Consider the following 20,724-nt stretch of genomic DNA (forward strand, 5'->3'; position numbering starts at 1 on the left):
TTAAGTGGCTAATGGATGCAGAGGTGAACAACCAATGCTGTGCTTCTCAAGCAAAATGAGGCACTTACACGGGAAGAATTTTTGCAATGGAAAGACAATTACTTTTTTTATATCCTCCTTGGAGCAGGAAGGTTACTCTAACAATCTTGAACACAGAAACCAGTTGTTTTATCCTTTATTCCCTATTGAATTTAATTTGCTACATTTTGGCTTAAAGTAGCTAAAGAGGAAGGAATTTCACATACAAGTTTTCAAGCAAATTACTTCTGTGAAAAGAAATTTTCATAATGTCAGTAGTAAACTTCTTGGTTCATAAAAGCTTTCCAGGTCTCTATTTGTCAGTAAAAAGCAGTTGGAATTATAGGAAACTTCTGAAAAATGTAGATTTTCCATAGTACTTTGCAGTGAAGTATGCATTATTATCTATTATGCATTTGTGCTACATTCATCTTTGATATAAAACCAAATCACATATATATATATATATATATGTTCCTTCTCTTCCTGCATTTATATTTTTGACAGAAGATGAATGACCTCTTTCTTTCTAGTTCCATCTTTTATTCTTAATATTAAAGAAAGAAAAGATAGAAAATCATTATCACTCACATATGGAATGTCACAGGATGAAATTAAAACTTCATAGTGAAAAAAACACAGGGAATTCACTTTTTCAGCCACCCAGATGAAAAGATTTTTCAATGCAATCAATTATTAGAAAAAGAGAGTTTGGAATATGGATCATTTCTAGTCAATTTCTAGCAAGAAATAGGAAACATATTACGGGTATAGGATATTGAGAAAAAACTGGGGGTTCAGCTCTCTGATATTTAATTCTCCTGAATTAGGCCCCCCTAAGGCTGCTCTATTTGGAATGTTTTTTTCAGTTTTGAATGACAAAGAAAGTTATTCCAGGGCTATAACTGAGGACAAAACCCTGTCCTCTAAACATTTATGCTTATAAATATGCTAATCTTGCTATCATTTTGCCTTAAAAGGCAGCAGCCTTTCCTTTACAGCTCCTGACACGCTTTGATGTGCTGCCCATTTAACTGGTTTAGATGGTATTTTAAACCAGAATTTAAGAGCATCAGACAACACTGTCACTGCCTTCAAAAAGAAGCTGTTGTTGCTGTAACCAAAGTTTAATAACCATGTGGGAGGGAGATGAGTTCAAAGCAGAGATGGGAAACCTGGGACCTCAGAAACATCTGGTGCCTTTTGCACAGGTTGTGGGAGTTAAATTGCACAGCACTTCAGAGAAACGATTCTATTTGCTTCAATATCCAAAGATAATGCAAGCCACAGAGGATGACAGGAAGGTCAGGGATCCTGATAAATCAAGTATTTACAACAGTCTATCTCTGCCTACAGTACCCATCAAAAACTAACCAGAGCTCTTGGGCAGAAAAGGACAAGATGTTTTTCCAAGTGCAAGGATCACTTGCACTAAATACCCCTGACAAGCAAATTTATTCCAGCATGAATATTTACAACATCTGCTTGTCTGAAAGCAACCAGTTTTAAGAAGAGGTAAATAAATCTTCAACTTAGTAAATGATATAGCTGGGAAGTTTTTTATTTCTTCAGTGAGAACCAAATCTGATCCAGGGACTAGTAGGGGGAAAGAGATCCTTTCCCTTGAGTTCAGGAAATTTTGGATTAGGCTCTTGATTCTTTTTTTTTTTTATTTTAAAATAATATCCAGTATTTAGAATTTTCCATGGTGCTTGGGAAGTATGATTCAAAGGTATCATAGAAAAACTAGTCTCCTCTCTTCAGAGATAATGGTAAAAAACTCCAAACACCTTTCCCCAAGTTACTCCTCTGTTACCAAAAACAATGAAAAAACCAAATTTTGTTAACAGATTACTCAAACCCAGCTTTGCATCTTGATCTTTGTTTCTAAAGAAAGAAAATTAATAACACTCGGGGCTTTCTATTTCTCCTACTGTGCCTTCTTCTCCCGTCCTACTAAAGCAAGTCAGAGTTGATAAGAAAAGTAGATAATACAGAGAAAAATCAAGAAGCTCTTCATATTTCTTTCACTCTCATGTTGGAGAGTTTATTATTTTCATACAACCTCCCCCCCCATTTGTGGGCCTCTCTTACAGGAACAAACATTCAGCCTCAGGCTCTCAAATAGGCCTCCAGAGAAGGAGTGATTCTCAGATTTGTTCCTTTCTCCCAGCAGACAAAAGCTTTTTTATTTTTCTGATCATTCTTTATAGCAGTACTTGCATAACATGGCATTTTTGTCTCACTGACTGTCAGCTAGCACCAAGAAGCATCCTTCTTTTTCCTGGCCACTTCTAAAGCCAAATGGATTATGCTCAGCCTCTCCAAATTAGCCTCTCAAACCTTATTCGTTGATTCTTTTGTTTCTAAGCTTTCATCTACAGGGATATTTCACCTTTGGGAATTTAGTCCAACTGACTGAGCCAAGTATTCTTCATCATTAATTTATATTTCTGTTTCTGATTAAAAAACCACCACAGAAATCAGGTCTTCATAGGATGAATCCTCCCTTAAGCTCCAGGGCATTGAATGCCATGTGGTTTTATCACATCCTGACACTAACAGTCCTTTGAGGTGCATTTTACTGGGGAATAAAACCTGGTTAATTGTCTAGGTTTGATTACAACTCTGGATTGGGACCTTCACTTACAAAAGATTTGTCTAGAGGGAAACCTTTTCAGAATTGAAAATCTTGTGAAAAAAATAATTTTAACAATTTTCTAAAAACCTTAAAACTACATTTTCATAAATAATATTGTTAACAATGGATGAGCTACAGTATGAAGAGCTTGAGGAATGGATCCTTCCCAATTCTTCATTTTTTTGCCACTTTCAGTCACCTGGGACTTCAGAACTATTTGAAAATAAATTTAATATTTTATTATTCCCCAAACTGCTTTCTGGAATTAGAAAAAAATAATTTGCCACATAATAAATCTAGATTTATTTTTTTTCTTATTTCATAGGCATTTAATAGCAAAAGCTCACAGAGAAGAAAACCGTCTGTGGCTTCCCTACATGAGGGATATTTAGGTTGGTTATTGGAAAAGGCCCCTCACCCAGAGGGTTGTTGGGCATTGCACAGGCTGCCCAGGGAAGTGGTTAGAGCACCAAGCATGCCAGAGCTCCACAAACATCTGGGAGTTCTCAGGGAGAGGGAGTCATCCCTGGGGTGTCCTGTGCAGGGCCAGGAGTTGGACTCCATGACCCCTGTGGGTCCTTTCCAATCCAGCACAACACAGTAAATAAATTTCAAACAAAATGAAATAAAATAAAACCATCACATGAAATTCTTCAGGATGCTATCATGGTTTCAAATACCCAGAAGTTGTAAAAAACAACTGCAATTTTTCTCATTATAATACCACATAAAAGTTTATATTAGTCCTCTGGTGCAGGCATGGGAATGCAAGCACTTTATTATAGATGCAGTTCTCACTGCTCACAAAGCCCATCCCATGCCAGGGCTGGGAACTGGATGCCATGGAAGCCAAGGATTTATTCTCACACATACAATAGTTTGCACACAACATGATTAATAAGGTACAAGGAGGACTGATGTAGATCCAAATGGGTACCTACTTTATTTTTTGCTCCTTCCTATTTTCAAACCAAAAATTACCATACGTTTAAAGTAATCTTAACTGTTGAAGAATTTTGTTTGTTTACTTTAAAGTCAAATGAATTAGAATTTAGGTTTCTTTCATTTTTCTTTACAGTTTCAGTTCACAAACAGCATTGCCACTTGGAGTTCCTGCAGTAATCCGTGAAGACTGTAACAGAAAGGGCAAAATAGAAACTAAGAGAAATTGGCTTTAACCCTAATTTATTCAATGGCTCATTCAATGGCTCATTCAATGAAACACCCACCAAGACACATCCATGGAAAAAAGGGTTCACCAAACCTTAGAGCTAGCCTGGGGAACTCCTCACTACAGAAAAAAGGTTACAGAAATATACGGTGAACTAGAGAAATTTTTTTTTAATTAAAAGCCTGAAAGAGTTTTCCAGAATAAGCCAGGGTTTATTTGTGTGTTTCAAATATGCTACTGTACAAGAATAGCTGCAGATGCTTTGTCCTTACTGTGTTCCTTGCTTTTATCCTTAAATTTGATCTTGCATTGATCAATGTAAGGCATGGCAGTGACCAAAGGCATCAGGATGCTTCAAGGACAGACTTTATGGAACTAGAGGGAGATAACATGTAATAAATTTTATTCACATCACTTTATATGCTTTACATTTTTTCCAGTCAACAGTTTCCATTCACACACCCCTGGCTGTAGGGAGAAGCAAAACCCTGTGACCAAACTCCTTGTTTTCTACGTATGAATGGCACTCTGTCATGGACTTGTGAAAGCACAACTGTGACTGGTTTCTCTTTTTTTTGTTTTTGTGCAGAAATGCATTTGATTCCTGACCCTTAAGAAGGTAGTAAATGGTAAGAAACATTTCTCCATTTTATGTTACATCACAGGAGCCTGCTCCTACAAGGACAAATCACTGTGTTCACTGCAGTTCAAACTCTGCACAGCACTTCCATCAAAACTGTCCAAAGCATGGCAGATCTGTTTTTATGTTAACCAGAAGCAAACAGGTTCAGGGTAGGTATGCATTGGACTTTCCTTAGGCCATGCTTTTTAATCCTTTGAAAATGTATTCACTGTCTTTTCCAAGCATTTTCAGCCAGCTGATATTACACTGACTGGCATTTTGCCTTCTCGTGATGCCATATGCCAATTTCTGGAGACCATCATGCAAATTGCAAGAATTTAAATAATTTGTTACATCCTAAAAGCTGTAAGTCCCTTCTGTATGGCACTGTCATACAACTACCAGCTTGGCTGCCAGCTTGTTCTTGTTGATTTAGGAAGTTAGAAAAAAAAGGTAAAACATGGATGCTAAAGAATTAGAATGATAACAAGTAAAATGAGATTATTACAATGACTGAAATTGAAAGTTAATGCAATTTTTTTGTCCATCACAGGCAGAGAAGTGACTTTTTAGCCTTGAAAAATAAGTGAACACTTACACAGAAAGCAAAGGCTCCTATATTTACAAGGGCTGAAACCATACCATAGGCAAATACAAAACTAATTTTCACAAAATATCACAAGACTATCCACAATCCTATTTTGACAGTCTAAACTACTCCAAAAACTTTTAATCTAGTAGTTTCAGGAGTTTCTCTTCCCTGACCCCTTCCAATATTAAAAAACTACATTGCTGGGTTTTTTCTTGAATAAATACCTTTGTAACTAAACATCAAAATTCAGTTCCATTCACAGTTCTTATCCTGACTCTCAAATACATTTAGCTACACATAATAAAAAAAAAATCCAGCTTGTCTAGTATGGCAATGAATATCGTAAGGGAAATCATATATAAAAGAAGAAAAAAAAGCCATGAAATAAAGAAAACCCAAATCTTAGCACAGCTGATCCTGCAATGGACACCAAGAGAGGAAACCATCAGGAATTTTATCCTGCTAAATGCCAGCATATTTCAATCACTTGTACATACAAACACCAGGCCTACGCTAAAGCAGCAAGCAAAGCATAAAATATAAAAATTGATCCTATCTAGAGCAGCAAATTCAGAGTAGTGGCTCTGCCCTGTTCTCCCCACCTCTCCTGCAGAACACATATTACCCATTTTCAAATAGTAACAGTATGAATACATCAATTCATTCACCCTCTTTGAACATTCTATGACCATTTCTGAGGGGAAAAATCAAACCCCTCTAAGTGGCCTGGCCCCAGCTCACTGCTCCGTGCACCCCACACAAGGGGGTGCTTCAGGTGAGATGGATTTGATACATTTGTTAAATAATATCCTAAAGCACACAAGGCAGCAACGTCAGAGAGGTAGATTTTTTTTTTAAAAAGGAAGTTGCATAGTAAGCCCAAGACCTTTATGAAATGGATTTTAAACTCCTACTGAAAATATATCTGCTGTCCAAAAACCAAAACAACATAAATGGAGGAACTCCTATGGGCTGTTTACTGATCCCAGATTTGCTCTAACAGTTCATCTCCCTGAAAGGCTCTTAGAGCAGCAGTAAGGGCAAAGCTGCTCTCTCTACATATTGACTCTGGGATAATGATACAAATTCAGCTGATAAATGGTAACACTTAACTTGCTATTGTCTGCATCCACTGGAGACTTAGTTATAGCTCTGAATATCTGCAGTAAATCACCATTTTAACTGGGGCACTGCTTCACATTGATCTTGGTGGGTTACTTTTGGGTTTTTATGTTTTAAACAAGCCCCTCATTTTGTAGCTAAACAGATAAATCATTGTTCACTGATATCAAGAAGCAGGTCACTGTAATTGACCTGACATGAAAATAGGAGGGAAATATCCTTAATTACACCATTTATCCTGAGATACCATTCACTCCTGTCCTTGTGCAGTTCCTTCCCTGAGTTCTTGAGAGCAGCCAGCATTATTTCATAGTTTAGTTACTTTATTAGGTGCTTTCAAGCATCAATTGGTGAAGATATAGGTACAACTATACAATTCTGCCAACTCTTCAAAAACTATTCTCTAAATAACAAAAATCAGGAGTGTGTGACCTCAGCCTTTTCAAAGCACGTAAGCAAAAAGAGACTAATAATAAACATTTGTGTGATATGGTAATAGGGATATGGTAATAACTATGGGATGTTAAGCATTAAGAACTCAGTTGTCTTGATACTCTGATATCAGCACTTATCTAATCAAAAAACTCAGATTACTCACCCTGCTGAATTCTCTAAGGGTTACTTCTTGTCTGGCTAACATCTATCAGCAGAATAGATAAAGCAAGATTTGTATCAGACCCAAGTATTTCTAAATTCTAAGTCTCAATCACTGAGGAGTTAAGGTCAGCTCCAGTGACTCTGTGTTTTGATTCCATAAGTGTCATAGTATAGACTGAATGGCAACAGTTCAATCCTAAATTGCCACTGAAGCAATGACACTATAAAATTCATTTATGACTGAAGAAGAGTAGAGATGCCAAGTGTCCATTTAGCACATTTGTTATCCAAAAAATGGTGGTGTCTATTCTATGCTTGAATACATTTCCTTAAGTGGCCTGCCTATTTGAGGGAATTGAATTTTAATTACTTTCTGATAGAAGATTATGAAACGTATTTAGACACAGAACTTAAATATATGTTTTAATATTTCCCTTTCACTAAGGAAATCAGTAAAAAGAGAATTGAAGGAATACTTTCCAAATAGTCTACCAATTTCAGCAATCACAATTTGAGTTACTAGGTTAGTGTATCCTGAAGGAACTTGAACATTTAACCTAAAATCCAGCCAATATTATCTGAAGCATAAATAGCTGCTGTCTAGATTAGAGTAAACCAGCCTAAAGTTAAAAAAAGAGGGAAAAAGACCTGTTGGGCACCAATGGATGACTTTCTCTGATGAAAGACGCCAGCTGAATTCAAGGTGAATAAATGCAGCTGGAAACTATTGCTTAGTCAAGTAAGACAACTCTGCAGTTCATAGGACAGGAACCCAGTGTGATTCATTAGTCACACTGCAAAATAATTGATTCCACACAATTCCATTTCTAACAATGGAACTGTTTGAGGATGAGGATATTCACCTTTTGGATCAAATAGAAAGCAGACTCTGCTCCAGCATGCTAAAGATGTTAGAGGGTGAATATTAATTACAGAGAACTGAAAGAGTCTGAAAAATATTTTCTCTGAGCTGTTTTAGGTGTAAACAGAAAACCAGGGTTGGTGTTTTAAAATGATCAGCAAAGATAGCAACTACCTGTTTCTTCCCAGTGGCTGAGTAGTTTAAGAGCTCTTTTTGAGATGCAAGCCTGTGCAGAACTCTGTCCTCAGTCCAAGAGAATCAGAGCTGAAATCCTTCATTTTATAGTATTTTCCTAAATAGTAAATTACAGGACACAGAACTGAGCACCAGTCCCCATCACTGAGGGGGTTTCCATTCCTCATCACAGGTGTGAAATCAAGAAAGAAAAATCACTCCATCTGCATCCCCTAGCAAAGGCATAGCCTGGGTAAAGTGGAATCCTTCAGCAAGAGAATTCACATAACCAACCTGACACTTGTCATGCCACACTGAAATTTTACCAGTGGCAACAATATCCAATTCTATGAAGTAGCACCAAAATCTTTATTGACTGTCCAACTATGAGTCCTGGAGCCATTCATGCTTATTTCTGTCCACCATGCTTATTTCAAAAAATACCTCCTTTTGGAACAAAGTCAGTCTGTAAATAAAAACATTATGCAGATTGTTGAAGGTGCATTGCTTCACAAATTCCTGTTGGGTTTTCTCATGGCATCTAAACTGCAGTGAACAGAATTAACTTGAATTATGGATTAATATGTGTATTTTGCTTCTGACACCTTTATTGAACTTGATAACAGCAGCACATGCTAGCTTTTCATTTCAACACCTTGTTACAGTAATTCTCCTGATTTATTTTGCTAACTGCCTTCAGATGTTGACTCAGACCATTCTCTCTTTTCATTACCAAATACAACAAGGAAAGGGAAATAATTCAAAAATAGAATACCATGCTGTTAAGATAGTTCCATCACAGGAACCATTCCTGATGAATTCTTTCCTACCTCACTTCTGCAATCAAAAATATAACCAACAATGTAGCTCAGTTTCAAAGGACCAAACCTGAATTCTAAAGTTCCTAAGGCTGAGTGAGAGGCTCTTTGCCTCCATGTTTTGCTTTTTGCATTACATAGAGAACAGAGAGCCCTGACCCTGAAGTGCTCAGCTGTACCTACTTACAGATTCACTACTGAATGCAGTACATATTGCAAAATTTAATCATGTATCAGAAAAAGCCAGCAGTGCTTCTCATGCCAAAATACTTCCCCACAAAATTGTGTTTCAGATTAAAAAAAAAGTCATTATCTTTGGGCAATGACATCTTCCCTAGCTGAATTGTGCCTCTCCTACAAAACCAAGCTGCCTCAGTGTAAGGATTACACAGAGGCAGAAGTGGATAAAACCCTGCTCCTGGTAAAATAGTCAGTGGAACAGTCGTGTCTCTAGCCTGGCTGCAGAAAAAGCAGGAAAATGTCAAGTGAATATGTCCAGTAGATAAAATTCAATGTGTTAACAGTGTTTCTAAATGCATAGAATTATTATGTGAATTAATGCCTTCTGGCAAGTTGAAACAGCTGTCACTGAAAAAAAGTTTTTATCATGTGTAACATGATGAAACATAACAGAGGGAAAGCTAAAAACTCACTGTTCAGGTAGGTAAAGGTCATTTCTGGTACACTGCAGTCATGCAGTTACACTTCAGGAATGTAAGACAAAAACATGAACTCTGTATGCTAATGTACAAAAGGTGTGGAGAAAAATGCCTAATGCTCACAGCATTCCAGGGTATTAAAAACTAAAATAATATCAAAAATTTATTTATTAATTTTTTATTTATTAAAACTAAATCAAATTGCCTTTATCAGGTAAATATACTGAATTTTAAACTTGTTAGAATATGAGGAGAAATACTGATAGAAGTATAATCTACCTAGGATTTAAACAAAGATATTTTTGGGGGGAGGCTGGGGAGGGCTCTCATTTGCAGAATGCCAGGGAGATATTTGGGAAGCAGTTTACCCTGTGCTTCCCTGTCCTGTGAGCAGCTTTGTGTCCCAGGACAAAGCAATGGGAACTGGATAGGTTTACACAAAACCTGCCACCACCTAAAAGAGATGTGTACGTGCCTGGGTATTACAGAATATTGGTTAAATAAGGACAGCTGTTGGATAAGTTTGCCCTCACCTATTAGATATTGAAATGCCTTAGCTTCAGCTTGATAAGATGACTTAAACCTGGATGGACTTGGAATTAGATCTTTACATAAAGAAATATTCTGATCATATCTAGTTTATAGCCTTCTACCAGAATAAAAGAACTAAGAAACATCCTCAGAACTATAAGAAAAAGAAGTACTCTTGCAGCACATTCTGAAAACTCTCATGCAGAAACTGTCCCATAAGTACATTGTTCCACCAGTCTGACATATCCGTTCATTTGCAGGTGATGATTTCTCACCAGAAATACATTTCAGCATTTCAACATTTTGAGACTTTATTTTTCATACAGCCAATCATGGATGTGGCGTTTACCCAGAGGAGAATTGAGGGTGGGTAAGGGGTGATATTTAATAATCTATAGCACATCTATAGATCATCTAAAGAGAAAAAGAATTGGTTTTGAGATAAAGTGGAAAAAAGGATTGTGTATGATGATTCATAATAGTAATGAACAAGTAAATTTATAGACTCTACTAATGTGATCTGGATGAGATTTACACAACATATTTAAAGAAGAGGAACAGAGGTTGGTTTGGCAGTCTTCCTCAAGTTAGGCAGTTGAGGGGTCAAAGGCTTTCCTTCTAGCCTTGGGCCATGGCCACAAAGTTCTCGCAGTCAACTGATGGCTCGTGGCTCCTGCAAAGGAGCCCAAGGGCCCCTGCCCTGATGCTGAAGAGCAGCTGCTGCCTGCACACAGCAGACATCCAGTGAACCCAAAGGCAGCAGGGGCTCAGGAGCTGACCCCTGTGTGGTCTGGGGACATTGATGCTGGCACCCTGCTCACCTGGGCTGCAGTGTCACTGTGCACAAGGGCGGCACTGATGCTGCAGCCTCTGCTGTGCTACAGCTTACACTGGTGGCAGTGGCAGCAGGCTCTGGGAGCAGATTCCTGTCCTGCACCACACCAGCAGCACTCTTTGGGAACAAGATCACCAGGCAGTTAAATGCCAGATTTAACAACCCATCATTAAATTGTTCAGTTCAGAAATTGTTATATTTTAGCTCCTTGCTGACTTTCATAAGAACTGGAAGGACTCAGGAAAGATAAAAATGTGCAGACATAAATAAGAGGCTGGTTGTATTTGTTACAGCTAAGAATTTATCATGGTACACTAGGATAATTTCATCTGCAAAGAATATTGACAGAGATTTCCACAGAATTAATATTTCAAATCATTTCCTTGTTCCATCACCACTTCTCTGCATTTGCCACTCTCCCACATTTAATGTAGTAGTGCCAGTCTGTAGGAAAAGCTGCAGCTAATTTGTCAGTTGACCCTAATGAATGAAACAAATTATTCTATTTATTTGAGCAGCATTCTGATTCAACAGCAATTTTCTCAGCACAGCCATTTCACTGCAGTTCCAGTGCAGAGAAATATTTTCAGCCAATGTTTAGTCATTCTCACAAGTGTTATTAAACACTGTTAGTCATACACCAGCCATCCGTATCTTAAAGCACTCCAATCTTGTATTAAGAATTGAGTATATTACGGGGAAAGTCAGAGAAAAAAATCAGCAGAAAATATCACTGAAAAATTCAAGACAGTCTATAAACTGAATAAGATTCCATAGAGTTAGCTTGGATAATATTTGAAATAAAATGTTTAAGACTATTGCATATTGTTTATATTTGACATTTGAGTATTTTCTGCAGTGATGTGCAGATAACATTCATTTGTCCAAAATTGAATCACTACAAAATAAGACAAAGAATTAATGAATAAAAGCCTTAATACTTCACTCAGTTTATCATCATGAAAGCAGAAAGAGAATTGCTAGATCAGAAATGATCTATAGGGGAACATATTTGTGAGATAGATTTAATTGTATAACCACATTAAAGGGTAAATTCAAGATTAATTGCTTGAATGCCCTCATTAGAAAGAGTTTGTGGTAAATAGGTATCATAAAGTCACTGTGAGAAATTTGTTGCTGTTGTTTTTGTGCTGAACTAGATTTCTGATATTGTTTCTCTCATAATTCAGTATTTGACTGTTCTCTCTGCTATCTGATTAAGGTTTAAAAATTTAGGAATGATTAATGATTGGGATGTAAAATTTATACTTAACAAATTCCATCTCTTTCACAAGATCGTTATTCATATAAAACCTTTACATACATAACTTGGTTCCAATTTCAATATACAGGCTTTTTTTTTTCCCCAAAGTCTTTTTTAATCAAATAATTGTAGGCTGAAATAAACAGAGCTCAAACAGTGTTTCAAAACCACCTGTGCTTAGAAAGAAATAAAATTATCCCCAAATTAAATTGAAACAAAATTCATATGCAAGTATAGTCATGTGCATGCAGCATGTATAGAAATAGAAAAAAGCCTTTTTGCAAGATATCATTGCTGCTAAGCTGAAGCATGCAGTGCTTTTATGATAACATATTCTCTCCCACACCTCAGCCCTGCTCTCCCCATCCCTTCAGGCTACACAAAAACACCACCCTAATTCAGAGAGATGACACTCTACAAAACATTGTTCTGACTCCTACAGTTAGTTTCTCACTTTATTCATCTGACACCAAATTCTAGTGCCAACCTCGATGATGAGCACGTATGAATAGCTGAAAATGACTTGTGGGATGGGGAAATATGAGCAATAACTAAGGGGGAAATTCCAATTTCATCTACTTCTAAATGACAGGTATTTGCAAGGTTGCCCTTGAGGGTGTATTCATCTCCTTTTAGACATACTGACTAGCATCACAGACCACTGCCACCGTTTGTTACTGGACAAAAGACTATCATTGAAAGCTTACATACTGCTGAAATTGTAGTTTCTGCCTCATCATTGTCTGACAACTCTGACAGGGGTTTTACAGAGGGCTTTGAAATCAAGCTTTCAATGGATTGCTCGTGTCATATATACAGATGGATCCCTGAGAGCTGGCAACCACACAGCAGTCCCCTAACACAGGAACATATCAGGAACCTCAAAGCATTAGTAGTCATTTAATATAACCCTGATGTTAATTATTAAGCTGTCACGATGGCAAAACAACACTTTTCTACTAAAACAGCTGCAACATTTACTCTGAAAGTGTTTGCACATGCAAAAATCATTTGTATACACCAATATGTTCTTCAAGTTCATACCTGGAGTAACCATAAAATATCATTTACAAGGTGTTTTAGACATCACCCTGCTACTGCTAAGATCCAACTCCAGACTCACCTGTGTGTTGTCATGACCTCTTCAGGGCAGCTGGTCACAAGGAGAGACAAGGGGCTCAATATGCAGATCCTGCAAATCCTTTAAACTTCTGATGCAAAAAACATGCAACAAAAATATCCAGAGGGGTAACACCCCTTAAACAGTTTTATCCCACTAAATTGTGGGGTTAGAGACAGATAATGGCATTTTGGGAATTAGGCAGGGAAGACCCTCTTTAGGAATCTCTGTTTAGGGCAGATATTTGGAGCAGGATTTATCCTTGCTTGCCATTGACCAATTAAAACACTTGCATTTTGGAATTCTGAAACTTTCTCTTGTTCTTCTAAGAATATGTTAAAGCACTTCTAATAAAAGATAATTGAAAATCTATCAACTCACTAAATAATTTCTTCTAACTACTTGGATTCAATTTTATTCTCATATTTCTTCAAATGTTTAAGAGTGTGACTAAGTCTGGGGAATAGCACAGCAATACTACTAAAATGCTTCAGTTTGAAAGAGTTATGGAAACTCCATCCAATATTATTGATAGTAATATGACAATTAATTTGAACAGCAGAGAGTAATCCAATTTGTGCTCTAAAGGAAAACTATTTGCATGGTACAGAAACACATGTACTTAAAAGAGCTGATGCCAGGAGAATTTAAAATTAAACTATCTTAATATATTACTGGTATATCACACCATTTAATGAGATTTATTATCAGATTTTCCTCCAAGAATGCTAAGTCAAATATTGGTATAGGCACCTTACTCATATCTTATTTATACATACTATTTGACACTAAGTATTTAATTTCACTTTCTTCCCCCAGACATGAATTTCCAATGATCCTTTGCCAGGAAACTCAGTTATTGCCATTCTCAACAAAGGCAGCTAATATAAACAGAATTAAATATTTATTTGCATTTGATTTCATTTATTCTATATTTCTATTTTCTGGTAGGTAGTACATATTTAAATATGTCAGACTAAGTGAAAAATAAGAGAGGTTGACTGCATCACAGCCACTGGAAAACACTTAACTGTTTTTTCCCTTTATTGTTAAAGTACATTTTATGTAGCACCCATCACTAACCTTTTTATTGGCTTTAGTAAATCAAACAAAAACACTTTCAGAAAATAACTTAGGAATTGAAAGGTAAACTTGATTACCTTATATATGTGAGACTGAAGCATTGCAAATCTTGTTCAGCTCTACAGCATAGAAGAAGCTCTTCTGTGTACATGCAAGCTCTTCACCTAGAAAGCACAGGACAAAGCAACAAAATAAAAAAAAAGGTTTTGCAGTCCAGTTTTACAGTTTTAAGTTACTACATTTAAATAGTTCCAAAGTTCTGTCACAGAATTGTTGTCTGCTGTGCCTTTATCACAAACAGCTGTGACCCACATTAGGGCTCCAAGCAAAGGGAATGTTTGAGAGTTTAAAATCAGCTTAGAAACTAAGGACTGTTATCAGAAGCAACAGCCAGCATCACAACGGGCCATTACCTATTCATAGGAAAGAATAAAAATCAGATATTCTCAATCAACATGTTAACATGTAAATTTGTGTGGTAATCATGGCAAATATCCAGAGCTCTCCTCTTAGTCTGTACCAATTTCTGTACCAGAATGAGGACAGGAACAGGTGTGAACTTCCTGCTGCGCTGTATATTAAAAAGTCAGCAAACCTGGTAAAAAGAACCCAATGCATTGAAAAGAATATTTTTGGTCCACGGGAATTAATTTCCTTCACCTGTTGACTTACAATTAAAGAAATCTTTGGGGCTTTTCCCCCTAAGGGGAGATCCATCTTCTTGCAATTCCCCACATACTTAGAGGGGGAAACTTATTTTTTCCAACCAAAAAACCTATTTTTAGTTCAAGGGCTTGCAGAGCTGACTTACAATATATTATAAAGTTGCCTGTGTGACATTTTCCATTTTGGACATTTAGATCTAGTGAATTCTGTAAACACACCTTTCATATTTTTTCTTTCTAATCATACCCATCATAGACTGTGAAGTTCTCAATTATCTTAAGAATTATGGGAAATTCTGTTATTTGCTTTTCTAATTCATTTCTATTACCTATTTCTATTACCAGTCTATTTGGAAAATTTTTCATTGGGTATTCAGTTTGCCCCAGATGGAGTTGCTCATTTTACCTACTGTTGTTTCCTCATCAACATGTTCTCTGCAATGATGGACTGCTCAGGCTGATCACTGACTCTGAAAGCTGCTGACTGCACACTCCTAGAGGTCCCTGTCACTTAGAAAAAGGTCCAGGCTTCCAACCCTATAAAATTTTCTTAGACAACCAAAAAAACATGCCAGCAACGTACTTCCCCGCTTTGCAGATGCAAAAACTGAAACAAAATTTGAAATACTTGATCTAGTCACAACAACAAACTTTAAAAAAGGTTTGTATCCAAACCTGTTTTTAAATCTAGTCAACTAGCTGGGCTTCATAATGTCAAAGGTTCAGTTTATAGATAGCAAATATGTTCTGTGATGAGATATATTCAAGATAAGAAATAATGTGCACTGAGGCCATGGGAGTTCCCCCACTGATGCACCCAGTTCTTCATTATCCAGCAGCTGAAGATTCTAAAGCATATCTGACTATTTTTTCATTATTTCATCTTCTCCCCTTATGATCCCAATCTGGTGCCCACTGAATTCAAAAGAACCAGATCAATGGTTTCCTGGGGCTTTCCATCAGCTGCAGAACTGAGATAAGGCTCATTTCACAGAGCAGGCAGATGTCAGAGCAGGGAGAGAGGCAGCAGCACCCCAGCAGCCCTGCAGGAAGGAGTTGTGATGTGCTGGCTGAGGGGTCCTGCTGCCTTCAGCCCTTCCCAAGGTGAGCCAAACGCCAGGGCTCTCCTGCCCATCCCTACCAGCCCTCCAGCAGGGCTTTTCCAGCCCGGCCTGCCTCTAGAGGAGGAAATGATGCTTTGTGCAGGCTGACCTAGAACAGAGGCTGGATGGAGTTAAAGAATAAAGCAGGGATTTATTTAAAGGCCTCAATAGATGCACCTTGGGCAGCACAAGAGCCCAGCCAGGGCTACACCCAAGGTGAACCAAAATGGTCACAAAATGGACACCTGGTCACGGCATCTCTCACTTTTATAAGTTCTGGTCCATTTGCATATTGGAGTTCATTGTCCAATTACAGCTTTAGCCCATTAAGTCCCATTCTGCTTATCTCTCTTATGTCCACATTGTTTATGTTCTTGGGCCTGAATTTTGGATCATTTGTCCTTGGTCCCCAGCTAGAGAAGGAATTGTTTTGTCCCCCTACTCTGTGAAGAGAGCTCACCATCCCCTAATATTACACACTAAAGCAGCACAAGATCTGAAAAACATGAAAACTAAAACCTGAGCCATCAGAAAGATTGCTCTATTCTGTGCACAGACTTACCCTCATTAGAGACCATTTGATACTCCTCACAGCACTTTGAGCAGCTGCTCTTCAGTGCCTACTATAAGGAGCAGCCCTACTGGCACTTGTAAGAGTATCACATATCAAATAGTATCCTTTGCACAGCAGCCTTTTTTCAGAGCTGAGAAAAAACATAGCAAGACAATGACATGAATAACCCTAAAACCAAAGAATTAGATTGAAAGAGCTACTTCATTCACCCAGGAATAACATACTGATGCTGTACATATGTTCAGTGTAAAATTAAATGAATTTTTTGCCTTATCTATTTAATCATCAAAGTGCAGACTTTACATATAAAGCAAAATCAGAACTCAATATCTTCTCCCCCAGAGTGCTGAGCAAAAGAGCAGTTGTTATACAGCAAAAGAGCATATTCATACAGCTGAGAATAGGCAATTCTTCGAATTCAAAACTGAAAACTTTCCTTTCTTGCCCTTTGGGCTCGCAGCTGAGATAAATAACATGCATAGAAACAGAAACCACTGTTTCCAGTCTTGAAAAGCTCCATCCATTTCAAAAAGGAAAAGTTGGTGACACAACTGCAAGGAAACCCAAATAATCACCCCCTGATGGTGTACTTTAGCATAAATCACAGATTTTAAAAAGGATTTTGATAGCTAAGGTTAAACTGTCAGTCTTGATTCCAAAAATACAGAAATGTATTGAATAGATTGATAAATTAGCACTAGAATCTATAACCCTAATGACAATGAGCTTTTTGAAATATCAAAAGAAATCTAATTCAGCATCTGTTTGACAGAACTAGCCTTTCAATAGAAATTACTGAAGTTCAGTTTGGAACCATAAATACTGAAACATATACAAGTTAATTGCACAATATTCATGTTCAAAACTTCTTTTAGAAATGGGAAATCATGTATATATTCATGCTTTACAACAGGATTAAAATTCAATTCTAGCATAACACTATCCTTTATTGGTTTAAAATGTTTCTTGGAGAAGTCTAATAATTGCTATTAATTAAAAATTTGAAGGAAGGTAAATCCTTATTAAAATTTAGTCGAAATTGAAGCTTCAATTCATGTTTCTTTCACAATTACTTAACTGATTTCAGTAGAGCTCCCTAAATGTACATTGTTTAGTTAGGATTAATTCTGGACTCCAACTGGTGCAAAACGTACAGTCTAGAGAGAAACAAAAAGTTTCTATTTGTCTAACAGAGAGAGCATAGAAAACTACTCACTCTGCTTGCTCTTGGATTTGATCTTTGTTCCTCACTCTCATCAAAGAGAGACTTCCTCTAAAGGCAGGGGATAAAACTCCTTCCTCACTGAGGTCAGTGAAGACAGAGTTTTTAATGAAATACTTTCCTCTCAACTAATGAAGTCCCCAGGCAGCACAAAGATAAAAAAGGGAATAATCAGTTTCAACTGCATCTTTACTGCTTTCAGTCCACAACTAAACGTAAAAACATTTTACAAAAGCACTAAGTTCCACTGTAAAATTAAGTAGTAAGTTTATTCTGGCCCAAGTCAAAAGCAGAATAAATTGCTCAGTGTAGACATGCCTGTAACACTAATACTGTTTATTCTGGAACCTTCCTAACATCCATAGCTTTTAACAGGACCTGGTGCTTTTCATTGACCATACACAACTGGGTTAAATTTTTTCCAATTCCCCTTTTTATCAAGGCTCTGCTAACATAAGGGTTATTCCATAGTCTCTTTGGATTTAATTGAAAGCATTTCTTGGAGTGATCTAACACATTCCATCCCCTAGCAACTAAATTAACAATTGCTTAAGTAACTTAAAAGACTGTCCCATAAGGCCATAACTGGGACAAGGGAAAACATTGGTATTCTGCAGTGGCACCCAGGAACTCTTGGTCCTTTCCCTGATGGTGACATTCCTGCAAAGGCAGTACCTGGCACAGTGGCTTCCTGGCGCGTGTGCAGTGTCGGAAATAACGTGACAGGATTGCTCTGCTCTCCCTCCTTTGCTGCAGCTATGACAAAGGGGCTGCTGCTGTGGATGCAAATGAGGCCACAAGGACAAGCAGCACCACTTAACCTCACTGAAAAACTTCTCATGCTTCCCTGCATAATGTCCTGTTTGCCTCAGGAGTGAATCAGGCTCTTTGCAAAGCACAGCATCACTGAGCACAGCTGAACATTTTGTTAGCTTGGGAAGAAACAGCTGTGGTTGTGACCCAGGTGTCACTGCTTATACACACCCAGGCAAAGAGCAAGAGAACCAACAGCTCGAACAGTTCAAGTATAGCCTGTACTATTGCTAGTGTAATTAAAGCAGCAGTACAGGAAACTAAGGCACAAACTGCACGAGTCCCTTGAATTGCCTGTCACGTTAGACACTCCAGAGAAGAAACTTGATAAAGCTTCAAGGACATAAAAGGGTATATTCTACAAAGGCCACCTAAACCTCATTGACATAATATCACATTGCATGTACTGCACACAAGAAACAAAGCACCAATAACCTCTAATCCACACAAAGGACTTATTGTGAAAGCACTTTCAGGCAGACTAGTTTGACAAAACCAGGCTGCACAGTCAACCTTTTCAAAGCCGTGTAGGAGATATGGATTTTCATTTCTATTTAGATACATGTACTAAACTTATTGAAGTTTTGCTTAACTGGGAAAAAAAAAAAATCACATCCACCTGCTGCAAGATGGAACATAATGTCAGACAGCAAAAGGGCAATAAAAAGCATCAGAAGAGAGACAAGATCTGGGTGATAAAACCACAACTTGGAGTATTTCTTCCCTCAGAACAATGCTATAGCTATTCTATACGCCCTAAATTCGGCAACAAGATGTTTGACCTTGACAAGAATTAACTAGAGCATAGAGTAACATTCTGTGAAATAAAAATTTACAGCAACAGCCTAAGACATGGTTCAGAAAAGAGACCCTGGCAGGCAGTCCCAAGGGTGCAGCACTACTCAGTACCAGCAGAGAGGTGATGTGGCAGAAACTGGGAAACATCACAGCAGAAAACGTAAAAGTTAATTTAAAAAGAGTTGGATTACTCTGTCTGCCAATACACCAAATCCATGCCTGCTCTCATGAAGTGGCCTTTAAAGTGAACTCCAGCCTGGGCCAGAAGATTTGGTAGATATCAGTCTCCATGTGCAAGAAGCAACAAATAGTGCTGCAAAACAAGATAATTGTAGTGGAGAGAAATGAAAACCCAACTTCCCAGCCTACCCCTCAGGGCTACCAAAATGCAGCAGCTTCATAGACCCATCATTTAAAGAGTTACTCTACCCTGGAACTCCAAAATCAGAAGGGTCAAGATAAGACTGGGAGTGGTGCAAACTCCACAACCAGACTAGAGCCCAAATAAAATAGGCACAGGGATCCCTTGGAGGAAGCCCTTCTGCACTGAAGATTCAAAAAGGATGAACAAATAGAACCCTCAGGCCACCTCTGCCTTTGATGCTGAGCAAAGAGCGGCATGCATAAATTTGTGATGTATTTGCCCTTGTTTCTTATTGAAGTTGCTTAATGATAACAGTATATTTCAGTCTCTCATCTGCTAGAAAAATGCTGATCATTTTTGTATTTATTTCCTAAATTGAATCCAGAAGTTGTGAAAGATGCAAGATTGATTTCACTGTGTTTGCCAGCTGCTGAGAAGGCAGCAGGACTTCAGCCAACCCAGAGGACTAATTCCACTGCTTATTGCTCTAGATAAACACCCAGAGCAGAGCCCTCTGCTCTCCCAGCCATAAGTCAATCACAAGAGTCAGAAGGCAGTTTGCTCTTTGCTAGACTAATAGCCTGGCAATTATAAGCACACTTCATTTCTTGCTAGACATCCCATTTTTTTCCCATGGATGCACCTTGTTCAGAGTGCAGCCCAGCAGCTTTCACATCTTCATTTCCACTCCTAGGAAGGCAAACAGGAGTCCTTGCAGAGGTGTTTTGTTTAAAGAGTTTTTCCTTAGGGGAAACCTGCCCATCACTGCCTGTGTGCACATCTTTCTATCATCATTTTTAATGGGCTGCATCAACTCTGCCTGCTTTTCTGCACCTGATTAACTGCTTTACAGACTATGACACCTTAATAACCAACCACAGACAATGAAATACAGCCAGTGCACAGCCATGATGGAATGCACAGCTTGATATTTTAGTGTCATGGATGTTTTCTGTGTGAGCCTTGGAAAAAAAGCAGAGACTTTATGATGTCTCCCAGAAATATTTACCTAAGAGGGTAGAAAACAACAATATTGTTACACCAAGGGCTTTCCAGGGCATCACTGGTATTTACAG

General features: G+C 37.9%; 1 protein-coding gene across 3 annotated transcripts in view; it reads right to left on the minus strand.

The window, feature by feature from the left end:
- TFPI (tissue factor pathway inhibitor) overlaps positions 1-17,798 on the minus strand; it is a 124,874-nt gene extending 107,076 nt beyond the window's left edge. The window contains exons 1-3 of one of the 3 annotated variants that reach the window (XM_071434449.1): positions 17,668-17,798; positions 16,440-16,581; positions 14,187-14,273 (exon numbers count right to left, since the gene is read on the minus strand). In XM_071434449.1, the coding sequence (XP_071290550.1) occupies positions 14,187-14,260 (74 nt within the window). In that variant the 5' untranslated portion in view covers positions 14,261-14,273; positions 16,440-16,581; positions 17,668-17,798. Of the gene's footprint in view, positions 1-14,186; positions 14,293-16,439; positions 16,582-17,667 lie in introns of those variants that run through there. The other 2 variants (XM_071434453.1, XM_071434450.1) reach the window with 2 other exon arrangements.
- Between the last annotated feature and the right edge of the window lie 2,926 nt (positions 17,799-20,724).

The sequence above is a fragment of the Agelaius tricolor genome, unplaced genomic scaffold (assembly GCF_023055355.1).
Source record: "Agelaius tricolor isolate 1412-34295 unplaced genomic scaffold, bAgeTri1.0.p SCAF_10, whole genome shotgun sequence".
NCBI lineage: Eukaryota > Metazoa > Chordata > Aves > Passeriformes > Icteridae > Agelaius > Agelaius tricolor.